Genomic DNA, 15699 nt, shown 5'->3' with positions numbered 1-15699 from the left:
ACGTGGAGCAGACATGTATACATTAAAGAAGAATTGCTATATTCTTTCAGGATTTTAAACTTTATAATTAATGTGTTTTATTTATTTAGCTGTTTTCGTTATATGATGATGTCATGCTCTTCAGACTGAGCTCTGATTGGACACTCACCCACGAATGAGCGGGGGACGGAGGGGGAGGAGGAGGTGCCGTTACGGAGAGGAGGGGGGGGCGGGGGTGGCTTCCCTCTGGAGGGGGGGTCGCAGGAGGGGGAGGGGCTACCATGAGTCCTGTAGGGGGGAGGGGGCGGGGCTTCTCTGGCCACGCCCCTCAGTGACGCTGCAGACGGCTGGGCGGGAACCGGGGGGGCTGAAAATATATTAACATAATATAACATTAATATTAGAGGTTAATATTAAACATTAGTACATGAGATTAATAGAAACATTCAAATAAATTAAATGTTCTATACAACAGAACAGATAAATCAGCTGATAAATTGAAAATAAAAAAGCTATAAATAATGCTGTTAGTGGGGGGGGGGACACACGGGGACTTATGTAAATACATTGAACATGGAAACAGTTTAAAGTTATAATAACATGTATCACCTGCTCCTTTTCCTGCTGTCTCCCTGCTGGGGGGCGGCGGCCTGTTGGGGGAGGGGGAGGGGGGAGGAGGGGGGGCGGGGCCTCTGGTGGGGGTGTGGCCTCCGGGGGAGGGTGCGGGTCTCTTGTTGTTGAGGGAGTTGTGACGCTGCGGCAGGTCGGGAGGCGGAGCCAGAGAGGAGGAGGGGGCGGGGTTTCCTCCTGAGGTGGGGGGGCGTCGGCTGTTGCCGGGAGACGGGGGAGGTTTGGAGGGGATGGGCGGGGTGTTGGTTGGGGGGAGGGTCTTCTCTCTGTTGTTGGAGGAGGGAGGGGAGGGGGCGTTACCGCGGCGACACAGAGGGGGAGGAGGGGTGAGGATAGGGAGGGAGAAGGGCTGCGTGCGGCTCGTCTCCAGGGGCGACAAAGTCTGGGGGGAGGGGCTCTCTGCGTCGTCATGGCGATGGCTGGGGGGGCGGGGCGCTGCGGAGCGAGAGGACGGAGATCTGCCCGACGACCCGTCTGCAGAGAAACATCCAATAGATATTAATGACTCTTAACATCTTCACTGAACACAAACTACCGACCCGGCTGTAAGGCGACCCTCAGTTTCAAGACCCGTTTTTGGAAAAATACCTTTTTCTTTTCTCTGACTGTTTACATTGTTTTATGGTCTTTTTGTTCTCTCCATCTTCTGACGTTACTCTCAGAAACACCAGATTTCTTTGCTGCTCGACGGTTGTTTGATGACTTCGCTGATCTCCATTAGGGCTGAATGATTAATCGATTTTAAATCGGAATCGCAATTCGAAATGATGCGATTATGAAATCGCAAAGCCTGCGATTTTTTTAAACATTTGTTTTGTTCTTATGTGTGTCAGTCATCCACACCAATCAGAAGTGCTGTGCTCCACATGTACCAGTCATTGTTAACCAATCAGAAGTGCTGTGCTCCACATGCACCAGTCATTGTTAACCAATCAGAAGCGCTGTGCCCCACATGCACCAGTCATTGTCAGCTTGACTTTAAAGCAACCCAACAGAAGTTTCCTGTATGTTGAGTTCTTTCACTCGTAGCTCGGACTGCGGGGTGCTAGAGACAGGAGCACGTTGATACAACCTTCCTAGCCGGAGATATCGCTGCATTTTACAATAAACTTCCGTTGGGTCGCTTAAAAACAAATATCGCAAATCGAATCGCAATATCTGTCAGAAAAATCACAATTCGATTTTTTCCCAAAATCGTGCAGCCCTAATCTCCATTATCTTAAAATGGCATGGTCACTTCTCCTCTCTTGTTTATTAACTCGCCTACTTTTGATCCACTTTAGGAGTTGGTCTCTCCGTCTCTAAGTCTAGACCCCGAATATAAGACGACTCTTTTTCAGATTTCTTTCCAGGGTCAATACGGTAACACTCACACACTGTACTAAGCTAATCAATGAATTAACAAATAACAATAAAATACAAAACATTAAAGATCAAATGAGTCAATAAACATAAATAATACTGTACATTACAAACTAATAGAATCATGAACAGAACCCTCTCTTTACCTCCCACTGCTCTCAGTTTGGGAGCTCCGCCCGGGAACAGCCCTCCTATTGGTGGAGCCGCACCCGACGGGCTCCCTGCTGCGCTGCCATTGGCTCCCGCTGCTCCGCCTCTTTTCGGCACTGAGGACCACAACCATTGGACAGGTGAGGGAGGGTGGGGGGGGGGGGCACTTATAACACTCAGGTGAGAGAAAGACAGAGGAAGTGAGATAAAGTGAGATGGTAGTGTTGAATAGAGTGAGATGGTAGTGTTGAATGGAGTGAGATGGTAGTGTTGAATGGAGTGAGATGGTAGTGTTCAATGGAGTGAGATGGTAGTGTTGAATGGAGTGAGATGGTAGTGTTGAATAGAGTGAGATGGTAGTGTTGAATGGAGTGAGATGGTAGTGTTGAATAGAGTGAGATGGTAGTGTTCAATGGAGTGAGATGGTAGTGTTGAATGGAGTGAGATGGTAGTGTTGAATGGAGTGAGATGGTAGTGTTGAATAGAGTGAGATGGTAGTGTTGAATGGAGTGAGATGGTAGTGTTGAATGGAGTGAGATGGTAGTGTTGAATAGAGTGAGATGGTAGTGTTCAATGGAGTGAGATGGTAGTGTTGAATAGAGTGAGATGGTAGTGTTGAATAGAGTGAGATGGTAGTGTTGAATGGAGTGAGATGGTAGTGTTGAATGGAGTGAGATGGTAGTGTTGAATGGAGTGAGATGGTAGTGTTGGATAGAGTGAGATGGTAGTGTTGAATGGAGTGAGATGGTAGTGTTGGATAGAGTGAGATGGTAGTGTTGAATGGAGTGAGATGGTAGTGTTGAATGGAGTGAGATGGTAGTGTTGGATAGAGTGAGATGGTAGTGTTGAATGGAGTGAGATGGTAGTGTTGAATGGAGTGAGATGGTAGTGTTGAATAGAGTGAGATGGTAGTGTTGAATGGAGTGAGATGGTAGTGTTGAATGGAGTGAGATGGGAGTGTTCAATGGAGTGAGACGGTAGTTTTGAATGGAGTGAGATGGGAGTGTTGAATGGAGTGAGACGGTAGTGTTGATTGGAGTGAGATGGGAGTGTTCAATGGAGTGAGACGGTAGTTTTGAATGGAGTGAGATGGGAGTGTTGAATGGAGTGAGATGGTAGTGTTGAATGGAGTGAGATGGGAGTGTTGAATGGAGTGAGATGGTAGTGTTGAATGGAGTGAGATGGTAGTGTTGAATGGAGTGAGATGGTAGTGTTGAATGGAGTGAGATGGTAGTGTTGAATGGAGTGAGAAGGTAGTGTTGAATGGAGTGAGATGGTAGTGTTGAATAGAGTGAGATGGTAGTGTTGAATGGAGTGAGATGGTAGTGTTGAATGGAGTGAGAAGGTAGTGTTGAATGGAGTGAGATGGGAGTGTTGAATGGAGTGAGATGGTAGTGTTGAATAGAGTGAGATGGTAGTGTTGAATAGAGTGAGATGGTAGTGTTGAATGGAGTGAGATGGGAGTGTTCAATGGAGTGAGATGGTAGTGTTGAATAGAGTGAGATGGTAGTGTTGAATGGAGTGAGATGGTAGTGTTGAATAGAGTGAGATGGTAGTGTTGAATGGAGTGAGATGGGAGTGTTCAATGGAGTGAGATGGTAGTGTTGAATAGAGTGAGATGGTAGTGCTCAATGGAGTGAGATGGTAGTGTTGAATAGAGTGAGATGGTAGTGTTGAATAGAGTGAGATGGAAGTGTTGAATGGAGTGAGATGGTAGTGTTGAATAGAGTGAGAAGGTAGTGTTGAATGGAGTGAGACGGTAGTGTTGAATGGAGTGAGATGTGAGTGTTCAATGGAGTGAGATGGTAGTGTTGAATAGAGTGAGAAGGTAGTGTTGAATGGAGTGAGATGGGAGTGTTCAATGGAGTGAGATGGTAGTGTTGAATGGAGTGAGATGGGAGTGTTGAATAGAGTGAGATGTGAGTGTTCAATGGAGTGAGATGGTAGTGTTGAATGGAGTGAGAAGGTAGTGTTGAATGGAGTGAGATGGGAGTGTTCAATGGAGTGAGATAAAGTGAGGTGGTAGTTTGGTGTTTACGCTCCACGCAGCTCCGACATCAGCGACAGCACAGCATGAGTGACAGACAGTGACATCATTAAACAACATGATTATAAAACTGAAGCAGAGTTTAATAAAAGCTTGTTTCTATAGTTTCAGCTTCAACAACGTTTCACGGTTTTCAGCAGACTGAGACATGTTCAGATCACATGACAGGCGCTCTGCAGGACGCTCAGGGACGCTCGGCTGGGTCTCAGGAGTTTCAGGTTGTTTGTGAAATCTGAGAAAATACTCTTTTCAGATTCATTTCATTTAAATTTCAGAAAAAGTATTTTTAGCCTAAATGTTTGAGTTTCACTTGAACGAAGTTACGCCTTTACATCTCAGGCAGAAAAGGTCTCAAGTTCCCTTTTCTACATTTTCCGCTTCAACTACTTTTTGAATGTTTTTTTTACAAACGTATAAATTATTTCCACTTGAATTCAGAATATAAACATTTTTTTTGCACAGGTTTACTTTTTAATTCTCAGAAAATATCCAAAATTGTTCTCTGTTTTTATTCAGAATAACTTATAATGTCCCTGATGCTCATCTTATCCCAACACAGTAGCCCTGTGGTGCTTAATATATCAAATATTCATCCCACAATCAGCTTTGATTGATTAAAGATTAGTGAGGAAGGAGAGAGAAGTTATCATGAAGCGCCACAACATTAAAAACATGAGGCGGGACAGAGAGAAGTGGAACAGAAACAACAACAGGTCAACAGGTCAACAGGTCAACAGGTCAACAGGTCAACAGGTCAACAGTGAGCTCTGACTCTCATATCAGATCAAAATGACAGTGTGTGTTTGCTGCTGTGATGTTTGTTATCCGGTATTCAATCCCGTGTAGTGGTCTTATTAAAGGCCGATGGTCAGGGAACACCTGTGAGACGGCAGGACGTCAGAGATAATAATGAAGTCACATTAGATAGAAACCTGTGTGCATCACAACTCTTTATCTTCAAATATGTAGAGAACAATATTCTGAATAATTTGAGAGAAAACTCTGAATATTTTGAGAAAATTAGACTATATTTGGGGTCGATGTGGAGATGTTATGGATCCTCTGGACGTATACAGCTACTCTCTGGGTAAACTGACATGTTGGGTCCTGAAGTGTCAGAAAGGAACTCAGCTTCCTCAATAACTCTGAATCTACTCTGAATCTACTCTGAAACTACTCACTAATTGGACTGTGAAGGTTCCCTCTGTGGGACTGATAGAGGTATTCTCACTCAACACTTTGGGGGTCTCAACGTCTCAGGGCTCACTAATTGGACTGTGAAGGTCCCCTCTGTGGGACTGATAGAGGTATTCTCACTCAACACTTTGGGGGTCTCAACGTCTCAGGGCTCACTAATTGGACTGTGAAGGTCCCCTCTGTGGGACTGATAGAGGTATTCTCACTCAACACTTTGGGGGTCTCAACGTCTCAGGGCTCACTAATTGGACTGTGAAGGTCCCCTCTGTGGGACTGATAGAGGTATTCTCACTCAACACTTTGGGGGTCTCAACGTCTCAGGGCTCACTAATTGGACTGTGAAGGTCCCCTCTGTGGGACTGATAGAGGTATTCTCACTCAACACTTTGGGGGTCTCAACGTCTCAGGGCTCACTAATTGGACTGTGAAGGTCCCCTCTGTGGGACTGATAGAGGTATTCTCACTCAACACTTTGGGGGTCTCAACGTCTCAGGGCTCACTAATTGGAATGTGAAGGTCCCCTCTGTGGGACTGATAGAGGTATTCTCACTCAACACTTTGGGGGTCTCAACGTCTCAGGGCTCACTAATTGGACTGTGAAGGTCCCCTCTGTGGGACTGATAGAGGTATTCTCACTCAACACTTTGGGGGTCTCAACGTCTCAGGGCTCACTAATTGGACTGTGAAGGTCCCCTCTGTGGGACTGATAGAGGTATTCTCACTCAACACTTTGGGGGTCTCAACGTCTCAGGGCTCACTAATTGGACTGTGAAGGTCCCCTCTGTGGGACTGATAGAGGTATTCTCACTCAACACTTTGGGGGTCTCAACGTCTCAGGGCTCACTAATTGGACTGTGAAGGTTCCCTCTGTGGGACTGATAGAGGTATTCTCACTCAACACTTTGGGGGTCTCAACGTCTCAGGGCTCACTAATTGGACTGTGAAGGTCCCCTCTGTGGGACTGATAGAGGTATTCTCACTCAACACTTTGGGGGTCTCAACGTCTCAGGGCTCACTAATTGGACTGTGAAGGTCCCCTCTGTGGGACTGATAGAGGTATTCTCACTCAACACTTTGGGGGTCTCAACGTCTCAGGGCTCACTAATTGGAATGTGAAGGTCCCCTCTGTGGGACTGATAGAGGTATTCTCACTCAACACTTTGGGGGTCTCAACGTCTCAGGGCTCACTAATTGGACTGTGAAGGTCCCCTCTGTGGGACTGATAGAGGTATTCTCACTCAACACTTTGGGGGTCTCAACGTCTCAGGGCTCACTAATTGGATTGTGAAGGTCCCCTCTGTGGGACTGATAGAGGTATTCTCACTCAACACTTTGGGGGTCTCAACGTCTCAGGGCTCACTAATTGGACTGTGAAGGTCCCCTCTGTGGGACTGATAGAGGTATTCTCACTCAACACTTTGGGGGTCTCAACGTCTCAGGGCTCACTAATTGGACTGTGAAGGTTCCCTCTGTGGGACTGATAGAGGTATTCTCACTCAACACTTTGGGGGTCTCAACGTCTCAGGGCTCACTAATTGGACTGTGAAGGTCCCCTCTGTGGGACTGATAGAGGTATTCTCACTCAACACTTTGGGGGTCTCAACGTCTCAGGGCTCACTAATTGGACTGTGAAGGTTCCCTCTGTGGGACTGATAGAGGTATTCTCACTCAACACTTTGGGGGTCTCAACGTCTCAGGGCTCACTAATTGGACTGTGAAGGTCCCCTCTGTGGGACTGATAGAGGTATTCTCACTCAACACTTTGGGGGTCTCAACGTCTCAGGGCTCACTAATTGGACTGTGAAGGTTCCCTGAGGTTCTCCGCTGAGCAGTAATTGGCTGTAAATCTGTTTGATAACTCAGCGGCGACCCTGAGCCTCCTGCAGGTGGCGCTAACATCACAAAGTCGTCTTACTCTCTAGTTCAAACGTTGTCCTGGTGTTCTCCGGCGCCCCCTGCTGGCCGTGCGGCTGCTGCAGGTATTGGTATAAGCGAATGTATGGGTGATCAGTCTGTGTCTGGCTCTTACTGTCCAGCATCGGCGCGCTGCGTTCGTTCACCAGAGACACCGTCCTGAGCCTGGAGGAGAGGAGGAGGTCGCTCAGCAGGGGGTGGCGGTCCGGAGCCTCCTCAGCGCTCAGCAGGGGGGGGGCGCTGCTTGCCTGGGGAATCATTCATTATGTTAGAAAACTCTCACTGGTCCTCAGCTTGAGCTTCAATCTCAGGATCCAAGTATTTATGATCCTCTCAAGAAGTACTCAAAACATACAGAGCCTTTGGTTCCTCAGTGTGTTCATCATAGAGTGTGTTCATCATAGAGTGTGTTCATCATAGAGTGTGTTCATCATAGAGTGTGTTCATCATAGTGTGTGTTCATCATAGAGTGTGTTCATCATAGTGTGTTCATCATAGAGTGTGTTCATCATAGTGTGTTCATCATAGTGTGTGTTCATCATAGAGTGTGTTCATCATAGAGTGTGTTCATCATAGAGTGTGTTCATCATAGTGTGTGTTCATCATAGAGTGTGTTCATCATAGTGTGTTCATCATAGAGTGTGTTCATCATAGTGTGTTCATCATAGAGTGTGTTCATCATAGTGTGTTCATCATAGTGTGTGTTCATAGAGTGTGTTCATCATAGTGTGTTCATCATAGAGTGTGTTCATCATAGAGTGTGTTCATCATAGTGTGTTCATCATAGTGTGTGTTCATCATAGAGTGTGTTCATCATAGAGTGTGTTCATCATAGAGTGTGTTCATCATAGTGTGTGTTCATCATAGAGTGTGTTCATCATAGTGTGTTCATCATAGAGTGTGTTCATCATAGTGTGTTCATCATAGAGTGTGTTCATCATAGTGTGTTCATCATAGTGTGTGTTCATCATAGTGTGTTCATCATAGTGTGTGTTCATCATAGAGTGTGTTCATCATAGTGTGTGTTCATCATAGAGTGTGTTCATCATAGAGTGTGTTCATCATAGAGTGTGTTCATAGAGTGTGTTCATCATAGTGTGTTCATCATAGAGTGTGTTCATCATAGAGTGTGTTCATCATAGTGTGTTCATCATAGTGTGTGTTCATCATAGAGTGTGTTCATCATAGAGTGTGTTCATCATAGAGTGTGTTCATCATAGTGTGTGTTCATCATAGAGTGTGTTCATCATAGTGTGTTCATCATAGAGTGTGTTCATCATAGTGTGTTCATCATAGAGTGTGTTCATCATAGTGTGTTCATCATAGTGTGTGTTCATCATAGTGTGTTCATCATAGTGTGTGTTCATCATAGAGTGTGTTCATCATAGAGTGTGTTCATCATAGTGTGTTCATCATAGTGTGTTCATCATAGAGTGTGTTCATCATAGAGTGTGTTCATCATAGTGTGTTCATCATAGTGTGTGTTCATCATAGTGTGTTCATCATAGTGTGTGTTCATCATAGAGTGTGTTCATCATAGTGTGTGTTCATCATAGAGTGTGTTCATCATAGAGTGTGTTCATCATAGAGTGTGTTCATAGAGTGTGTTCATCATAGTGTGTTCATCATAGAGTGTGTTCATCATAGAGTGTGTTCATCATAGAGTGTGTTCATAGAGTGTGTTCATCATAGTGTGTTCATCATAGAGTGTGTTCATCATAGTGTGTTCATCATAGTGTGTGTTCATCATAGAGTGTGTTCATAGAGTGTGTTCATCATAGAGTGTGTTCATCATAGAGTGTGTTCATCATAGTGTGTTCATCATAGAGTGTGTTCATCATAGAGTGTGTTCATAGAGTGTGTTCATCATAGAGTGTGTTCATCATAGAGTGTGTTCATCATAGTGTGTTCATCATAGAGTGTGTTCATCATAGAGTGTGTTCATCATAGAGTGTGTTCATAGAGTGTGTTCATCATAGTGTGTTCATCATAGAGTGTGTTCATCATAGTGTGTGTTCATCATAGAGTGTGTTCATCATAGAGTGTGTTCATCATAGAGTGTGTTCATCATAGAGTGTGTTCATCATAGTGTGTTCATCATAGAGTGTGTTCATCATAGAGTGTGTTCATCATAGAGTGTGTTCATAGAGTGTGTTCATCATAGAGTGTGTTCATCATAGAGTGTGTTCATCATAGTGTGTTCATCATAGAGTGTGTTCATCATAGAGTGTGTTCATCATAGAGTTTGTTCATAGAGTGTGTTCATCATAGAGTGTGTTCATCATAGAGTGTGTTCATCATAGTGTGTGTTCATCATAGAGTGTGTTCATCATAGAGTGTGTTCATCATAGTGTGTGTTCATCATAGAGTGTGTTCATCATAGAGTGTGTTCATCATAGAGTGTGTTCCTCATAGAGTGTGTTCATCATAGAGTGTGTTCATCATAGAGTGTGTTCATCATAGTGTGTGTTCATCATAGAGTGTGTTCATCATAGTGTGTTCATCATAGAGTGTGTTCCTCATAGAGTGTGTTCATCATAGAGTGTGTTCATCATAGAGTGTGTTCATCATAGAGTGTGTTCATCATAGAGTGTTCCTCATAGAGTGTGTTCATCATAGAGTGTGTTCCTCATAGAGTGTGTTCATCATAGAGTGTGTTCATCATAGAGTGTGTTCATCATAGTGTGTTCCTCATAGAGTGTGTTCATCATAGAGTGTGTTCCTCATAGAGTGTGTTCATCATAGAGTGTGTTCATCATAGTGTGTTCCTCATAGAGTGTGTTCATCATAGAGTGTGTTCCTCATAGAGTGTGTTCATCATAGTGTGTGTTCATCATAGAGTGTGTTCATCATAGTGTGTGTTCCTCATAGAGTGTGTTCATCATAGAGTGTGTTCATCATAGAGTGTTCCTCATAGAGTGTGTTCATCATAGAGTGTGTTCCTCATAGAGTGTGTTCATCATAGAGTGTGTTCATCATAGAGTGTGTTCATCATAGAGTGTGTTCATCATAGTGTGTTCATCATAGAGTGTGTTCATCATAGTGTGTGTTCATCATAGTGTGTGTTCATCATAGAGTGTGTTCCTCATAGAGTGTGTTCATCATAGAGTGTGTTCATCATAGTGTGTGTTCATCATAGTGTGTGTTCATCATAGTGTGTGTTCATCATAGTGTGTTCATCATAGTGTGTGTTCATCATAGAGTGTGTTCATCATAGTGTGTTCATCATAGAGTGTGTTCCTCATAGTGTGTTCATCATAGTGTGTGTTCCTCATAGAGTGTGTTCATCATAGTGTGTGTTCATCATAGAGTGTGTTCATCATAGAGTGTGTTCATCATAGTGTGTGTTCCTCATAGAGTGTGTTCATCATAGAGTGTGTTCATCATAGTGTGTGTTCCTCATAGAGTGTGTTCATCATAGAGTGTGTTCATCATAGTGTGTGTTCCTCATAGAGTGTGTTAATCATAGAGTGTGTTCATCATAGAGTGTGTTCCTCATAGAGTGTGTTCATCATAGAGTGTGTTCATCATAGAGTGTGTTCATCATAGTGTGTGTTCCTCATAGAGTGTGTTCATCATAGAGTGTGTTCATCATAGAGTGTGTTCATCATAGAGTGTGTTCATCATAGAGTGTGTTCATCATAGTGTGTGTTCCTCATAGAGTGTGTTAATCATAGAGTGTGTTCCTCATAGAGTGTGTTAATCATAGAGTGTGTTCCTCATAGAGTGTGTTCATCATAGAGTGTGTTCATCATAGAGTGTGTTCCTCATAGAGTGTGTTCCTCATAGAGTGTGTTCATCATAGAGTGTGTTCATCATAGAGTGTGTTCATCATAGTGTGTTCATCATAGTGTGTGTTCATCATAGTGTGTTCATCATAGAGTGTGTTCATCATAGTGTGTTCATCATAGTGTGTTCATCATAGAGTGTGTTCATCATAGTGTGTTCATCATAGTGTGTGTTCATCATAGTGTGTGTTCATCATAGTGTGTGTTCATCATAGTGTGTTCATCATAGTGTGTGTTCATCATAGTGTGTGTTCATCATAGTGTGTTCATCATAGAGTGTGTTCATCATAGTGTGTGTTCATCATAGAGTGTGTTCATCATAGAGTGTGTTCCTCATAGAGTGTGTTCATCATAGAGTGTGTTCATCATAGAGTGTGTTCATCATAGAGTGTGTTCATCATAGAGTGTGTTCATCATAGTGTGTGTTCATCATAGAGTGTGTTCCTCATAGAGTGTGTTCCTCATAGAGTGTGTTCCTCATAGAGTGTGTTCATCATAGAGTGTGTTCATCATAGAGTGTGTTCATCATAGTGTGTGTTCATCATAGAGTGTGTTCATCATAGTGTGTTCATCATAGAGTGTGTTCATCATAGAGTGTGTTCATCATAGAGTGTGTTCCTCATAGTGTGTTCATCATAGTGTGTGTTCCTCATAGTGTGTGTTCATCATAGAGTGTGTTCATCATAGTGTGTTCATCATAGAGTGTGTTCCTCATAGTGTGTTCATCATAGTGTGTGTTCCTCATAGAGTGTGTTCATCATAGAGTGTGTTCATCATAGTGTGTTCATCATAGAGTGTGTTCATCATAGAGTGTGTTCCTCATAGAGTGTGTTCATCATAGAGTGTGTTCATCATAGTGTGTGTTCATCATAGAGTGTGTTCATCATAGTGTGTTCATCATAGAGTGTGTTCATCATAGTGTGTGTTCATCATAGAGTGTGTTCATCATAGAGTGTGTTCCTCATAGAGTGTGTTCATCATAGAGTGTGTTCATCATAGTGTGTGTTCATCATAGAGTGTGTTCATCATAGAGTGTGTTCATCATAGAGTGTGTTCATCATAGTGTGTGTTCATCATAGAGTGTGTTCCTCATAGAGTGTGTTCCTCATAGAGTGTGTTCCTCATAGAGTGTGTTCATCATAGAGTGTGTTCATCATAGAGTGTGTTCATCATAGTGTGTGTTCCTCATAGAGTGTGTTCATCATAGAGTGTGTTCATCATAGAGTGTGTTCATCATAGAGTGTGTTCATCATAGAGTGTGTTCATCATAGAGTGTGTTCATCATAGTGTGTGTTCATCATAGAGTGTGTTCCTCATAGAGTGTGTTCATCATAGTGTGTGTTCATCATAGAGTGTGTTCATCATAGAGTGTGTTCATCATAGAGTGTGTTCATCATAGTGTGTGTTCCTCATAGAGTGTGTTCATCATAGAGTGTGTTCATCATAGAGTGTGTTCATCATAGAGTGTGTTCATCATAGAGTGTGTTCATCATAGTGTGTGTTCCTCATAGAGTGTGTTAATCATAGAGTGTGTTCCTCATAGAGTGTGTTCATCATAGAGTGTGTTCATCATAGAGTGTGTTCCTCATAGAGTGTGTTCCTCATAGAGTGTGTTCATCATAGAGTGTGTTCCTCATAGAGTGTGTTCATCATAGTGTGTGTTCATCATAGAGTGTGTTCATCATAGAGTGTGTTCATCATAGTGTGTGTTCCTCATAGAGTGTGTTAATCATAGAGTGTGTTCCTCATAGAGTGTGTTCATCATAGAGTGTGTTCATCATAGAGTGTGTTCCTCATAGAGTGTGTTCCTCATAGAGTGTGTTCATCATAGAGTGTGTTCATCATAGAGTGTGTTCATCATAGTGTGTTCATCATAGTGTGTGTTCATCATAGAGTGTGTTCATCATAGTGTGTGTTCATCATAGAGTGTGTTCATCATAGTGTGTTCATCATAGTGTGTGTTCATCATAGAGTGTGTTCATCATAGTGTGTGTTCATCATAGAGTGTGTTCATCATAGTGTGTGTTCATCATAGAGTGTGTTCATCATAGTGTGTTCATCATAGTGTGTGTTCATCATAGAGTGTGTTCATCATAGTGTGTGTTCATCATAGAGTGTGTTCATCATAGTGTGTGTTCATCATAGAGTGTGTTCATCAGAGTGTGTTCATCATAGAGTGTGTTCATCATAGAGTGTGTTCATCATAGAGTGTGTTCCTCATAGAGTGTGTTCATCATAGTGTGTGTTCATCATAGAGTGTGTTCATCATAGAGTGTGTTCATCATAGAGTGTGTTAATCATAGAGTGTGTTCCTCATAGAGTGTGTTCATCATAGAGTGTGTTCATCATAGAGTGTGTTCATCATAGTGTGTTCATCATAGTGTGTGTTCATCATAGAGTGTGTTCATCATAGTGTGTGTTCATCATAGAGTGTGTTCATCATAGTGTGTGTTCATCATAGTGTGTGTTCATCATAGAGTGTGTTCATCATAGTGTGTGTTCATCATAGAGTGTGTTCATCATAGTGTGTGTTCATCATAGAGTGTGTTCATCATAGTGTGTGTTCATCATAGAGTGTGTTCATCATAGTGTGTGTGTGTGTTACCTGGCTAAAGGTGGGGGGCGAAGGGGGTCCCCCTGGTGGAGGAGGGATTGGCATCCTGCTGCTGGCACAACACACACCTGAGAGAACACACACACACACACACACACACACACACACACACACACACACACACACACACACACACACACACACACACACACACACACACACACACACACACACACACACACACACACACACACACACACACACACACACAGGTTACCAAACTTATAGGTGTATTTGTTGTTGTTGAAGGCCTGGCTGTTACAGTCTTTATTTACACTAGTTAGTTGTCGGCCTCCTGGCCTCGATGTTTATTTTAGAGCACCTTGGCTTTGCTCTGAATGCACTTTGTTCTAGTTATCCTACAGAGAAAAGAAAATGCACTTGACTTGGAATGAATGTACTGGATGCATTCAGAAGTGCTGAATAAATGTTTTATGGACCCATAATAGTGATTATTATTTAAGTTAAGTTTTGCCATAATCATGTATTTTTCCATAATCAAGTAGCTGAACAACATTGGTAAAAAATGTATACATTATATATATATATATATTTCTATATATATATATATATAAATATATATATATATATTTATATATATATATATATATATATATATTTCTATTAATCATTTTCGGCATTCGGTTTTCGGCCAAGAATGTCCCATTCGGTGCACCCCTAAAAACAATGATTAGCTTCTTGTCCACAGAGGGATGAATGAGCATGGCTTAGAGAGAGCTTTGTGCATCCCAACAGGATCAGATACACACACACTATATTTCAGGCTTATTAAACCAGATGTGTGATTCTCTTTCTCTGTGTGAACATTAAACTCCAGTCTAAGGGTTAGGGTCCACACACAGACTGCTGAACCTGCAGACACCTGAGCAGGGTTAGGGTCCACACACAGACTGCTGAACCTGCAGACACCTGAGCAGGGTTAGGGTCCACACACAGACTGTTGAACCTGCAGACACCTGAGCAGGTCACTGAGAGTTCATCGCCGAATCTCAGCATCGTCAGTTAGCCACATTAGCTGTTAGCATCATCAGCACCGAATCTCTGCTGAAGAGAAGCCAACACTTCAGCATCTATGCTAAGCTAATACCTTAGCATCTCTGATGAGTTAACACTTTAATCAGAATTCCGTTATTTGTCTTAAATGGCGTTGAAGGTGGCAGGTAAACAAGACGTGCAATAATAAAGAGTAAACTAACTCATTACATACACAGAGAAGGAAATAATGACTCATTAGAAATACAATACACAACCTTTAGGCTAAGGATGAGTAAAGGTATTTAAAGACCAGCCTCTCTGTCCAGTGTTTGTGTTTATTAACAAACAAACTGTCCGGCAGTCTCAGCCTCACGCAGTCTGTGGGAACACCTGATATTTACCTAATGTAAGGTTAGCTTAGCGGCTAGCAGTGTGTTAGCTCCGCGGCTAGCTTTGTGTTAGCATTAGCAGCACCCAGGTGATCTATAACATTATAAAACGATGAACTCGTACCTGTTCCCGGCTCCGTTAGCTCATAATGCACCGGGTTTGTTCGGTGTGCTCATGCTCCTCTCGGTGCTGTTTTATCCCCAGAGGACCGTTAGCTCTGCTGTTAGCTGCTAGCCGTTAGCTTCTCTGCTGCTAGCCTTTAGCTTCTCTCTCTGCTGCAGAGCTCTCAGTAAACACAGCAGCACGTGACCGGAGCGCGAGGACAACTCGCACTGCAGCTGCACCGCTCGCTGCAGAAATATTACATATATTGCATATATATTACAAAAACACTGCATGCTTCAATATATATACTACATACAACACACTGCATATATTATATATTACAGTGCATCCGGAAAGTATTCATACCCTACTGTACATTCAATAGATTGGACATGACTTTGAAAGGAACACACCTGTCTATATGAGGTCCCACAGTTGACAGTGCATATCACAGCACAAACCAAGTCATGAGGTCCAAGGAATTGTCTCAGAGACAGGATTATATCAAGGCACAGATCTGGGAAAGG

The 15699-nt window shown here is 42.9% G+C and overlaps 1 protein-coding gene across 1 annotated transcript in view; it reads right to left on the bottom strand.

Moving 5' to 3' along the window:
* The window catches only part of LOC307015321 (uncharacterized protein), a 16676-nt gene extending 977 nt beyond the window's left edge, over positions 1-15699 (bottom strand). Inside the window, exons 1-7 of the mRNA XM_079643835.1 lie at positions 15586-15699; positions 15191-15417; positions 13673-13749; positions 7281-7527; positions 2118-2237; positions 589-1083; positions 149-346 (exon numbers count right to left, since the gene is read on the bottom strand). Coding sequence (XP_079499961.1) covers positions 149-346; positions 589-1083; positions 2118-2237; positions 7281-7527; positions 13673-13726 — 1114 coding nt within the window. The 5' untranslated portion in view covers positions 13727-13749; positions 15191-15417; positions 15586-15699. The remainder of the gene's footprint in view (positions 1-148; positions 347-588; positions 1084-2117; positions 2238-7280; positions 7528-13672; positions 13750-15190; positions 15418-15585) is intronic.

This window comes from Notothenia rossii (genome assembly GCF_949606895.1).
Source record: "Notothenia rossii genome assembly, chromosome: 8".
Classification (NCBI taxonomy): domain Eukaryota; kingdom Metazoa; phylum Chordata; class Actinopteri; order Perciformes; family Nototheniidae; genus Notothenia; species Notothenia rossii.
This window is presented reverse-complemented; position numbering and strand designations above follow the sequence as displayed.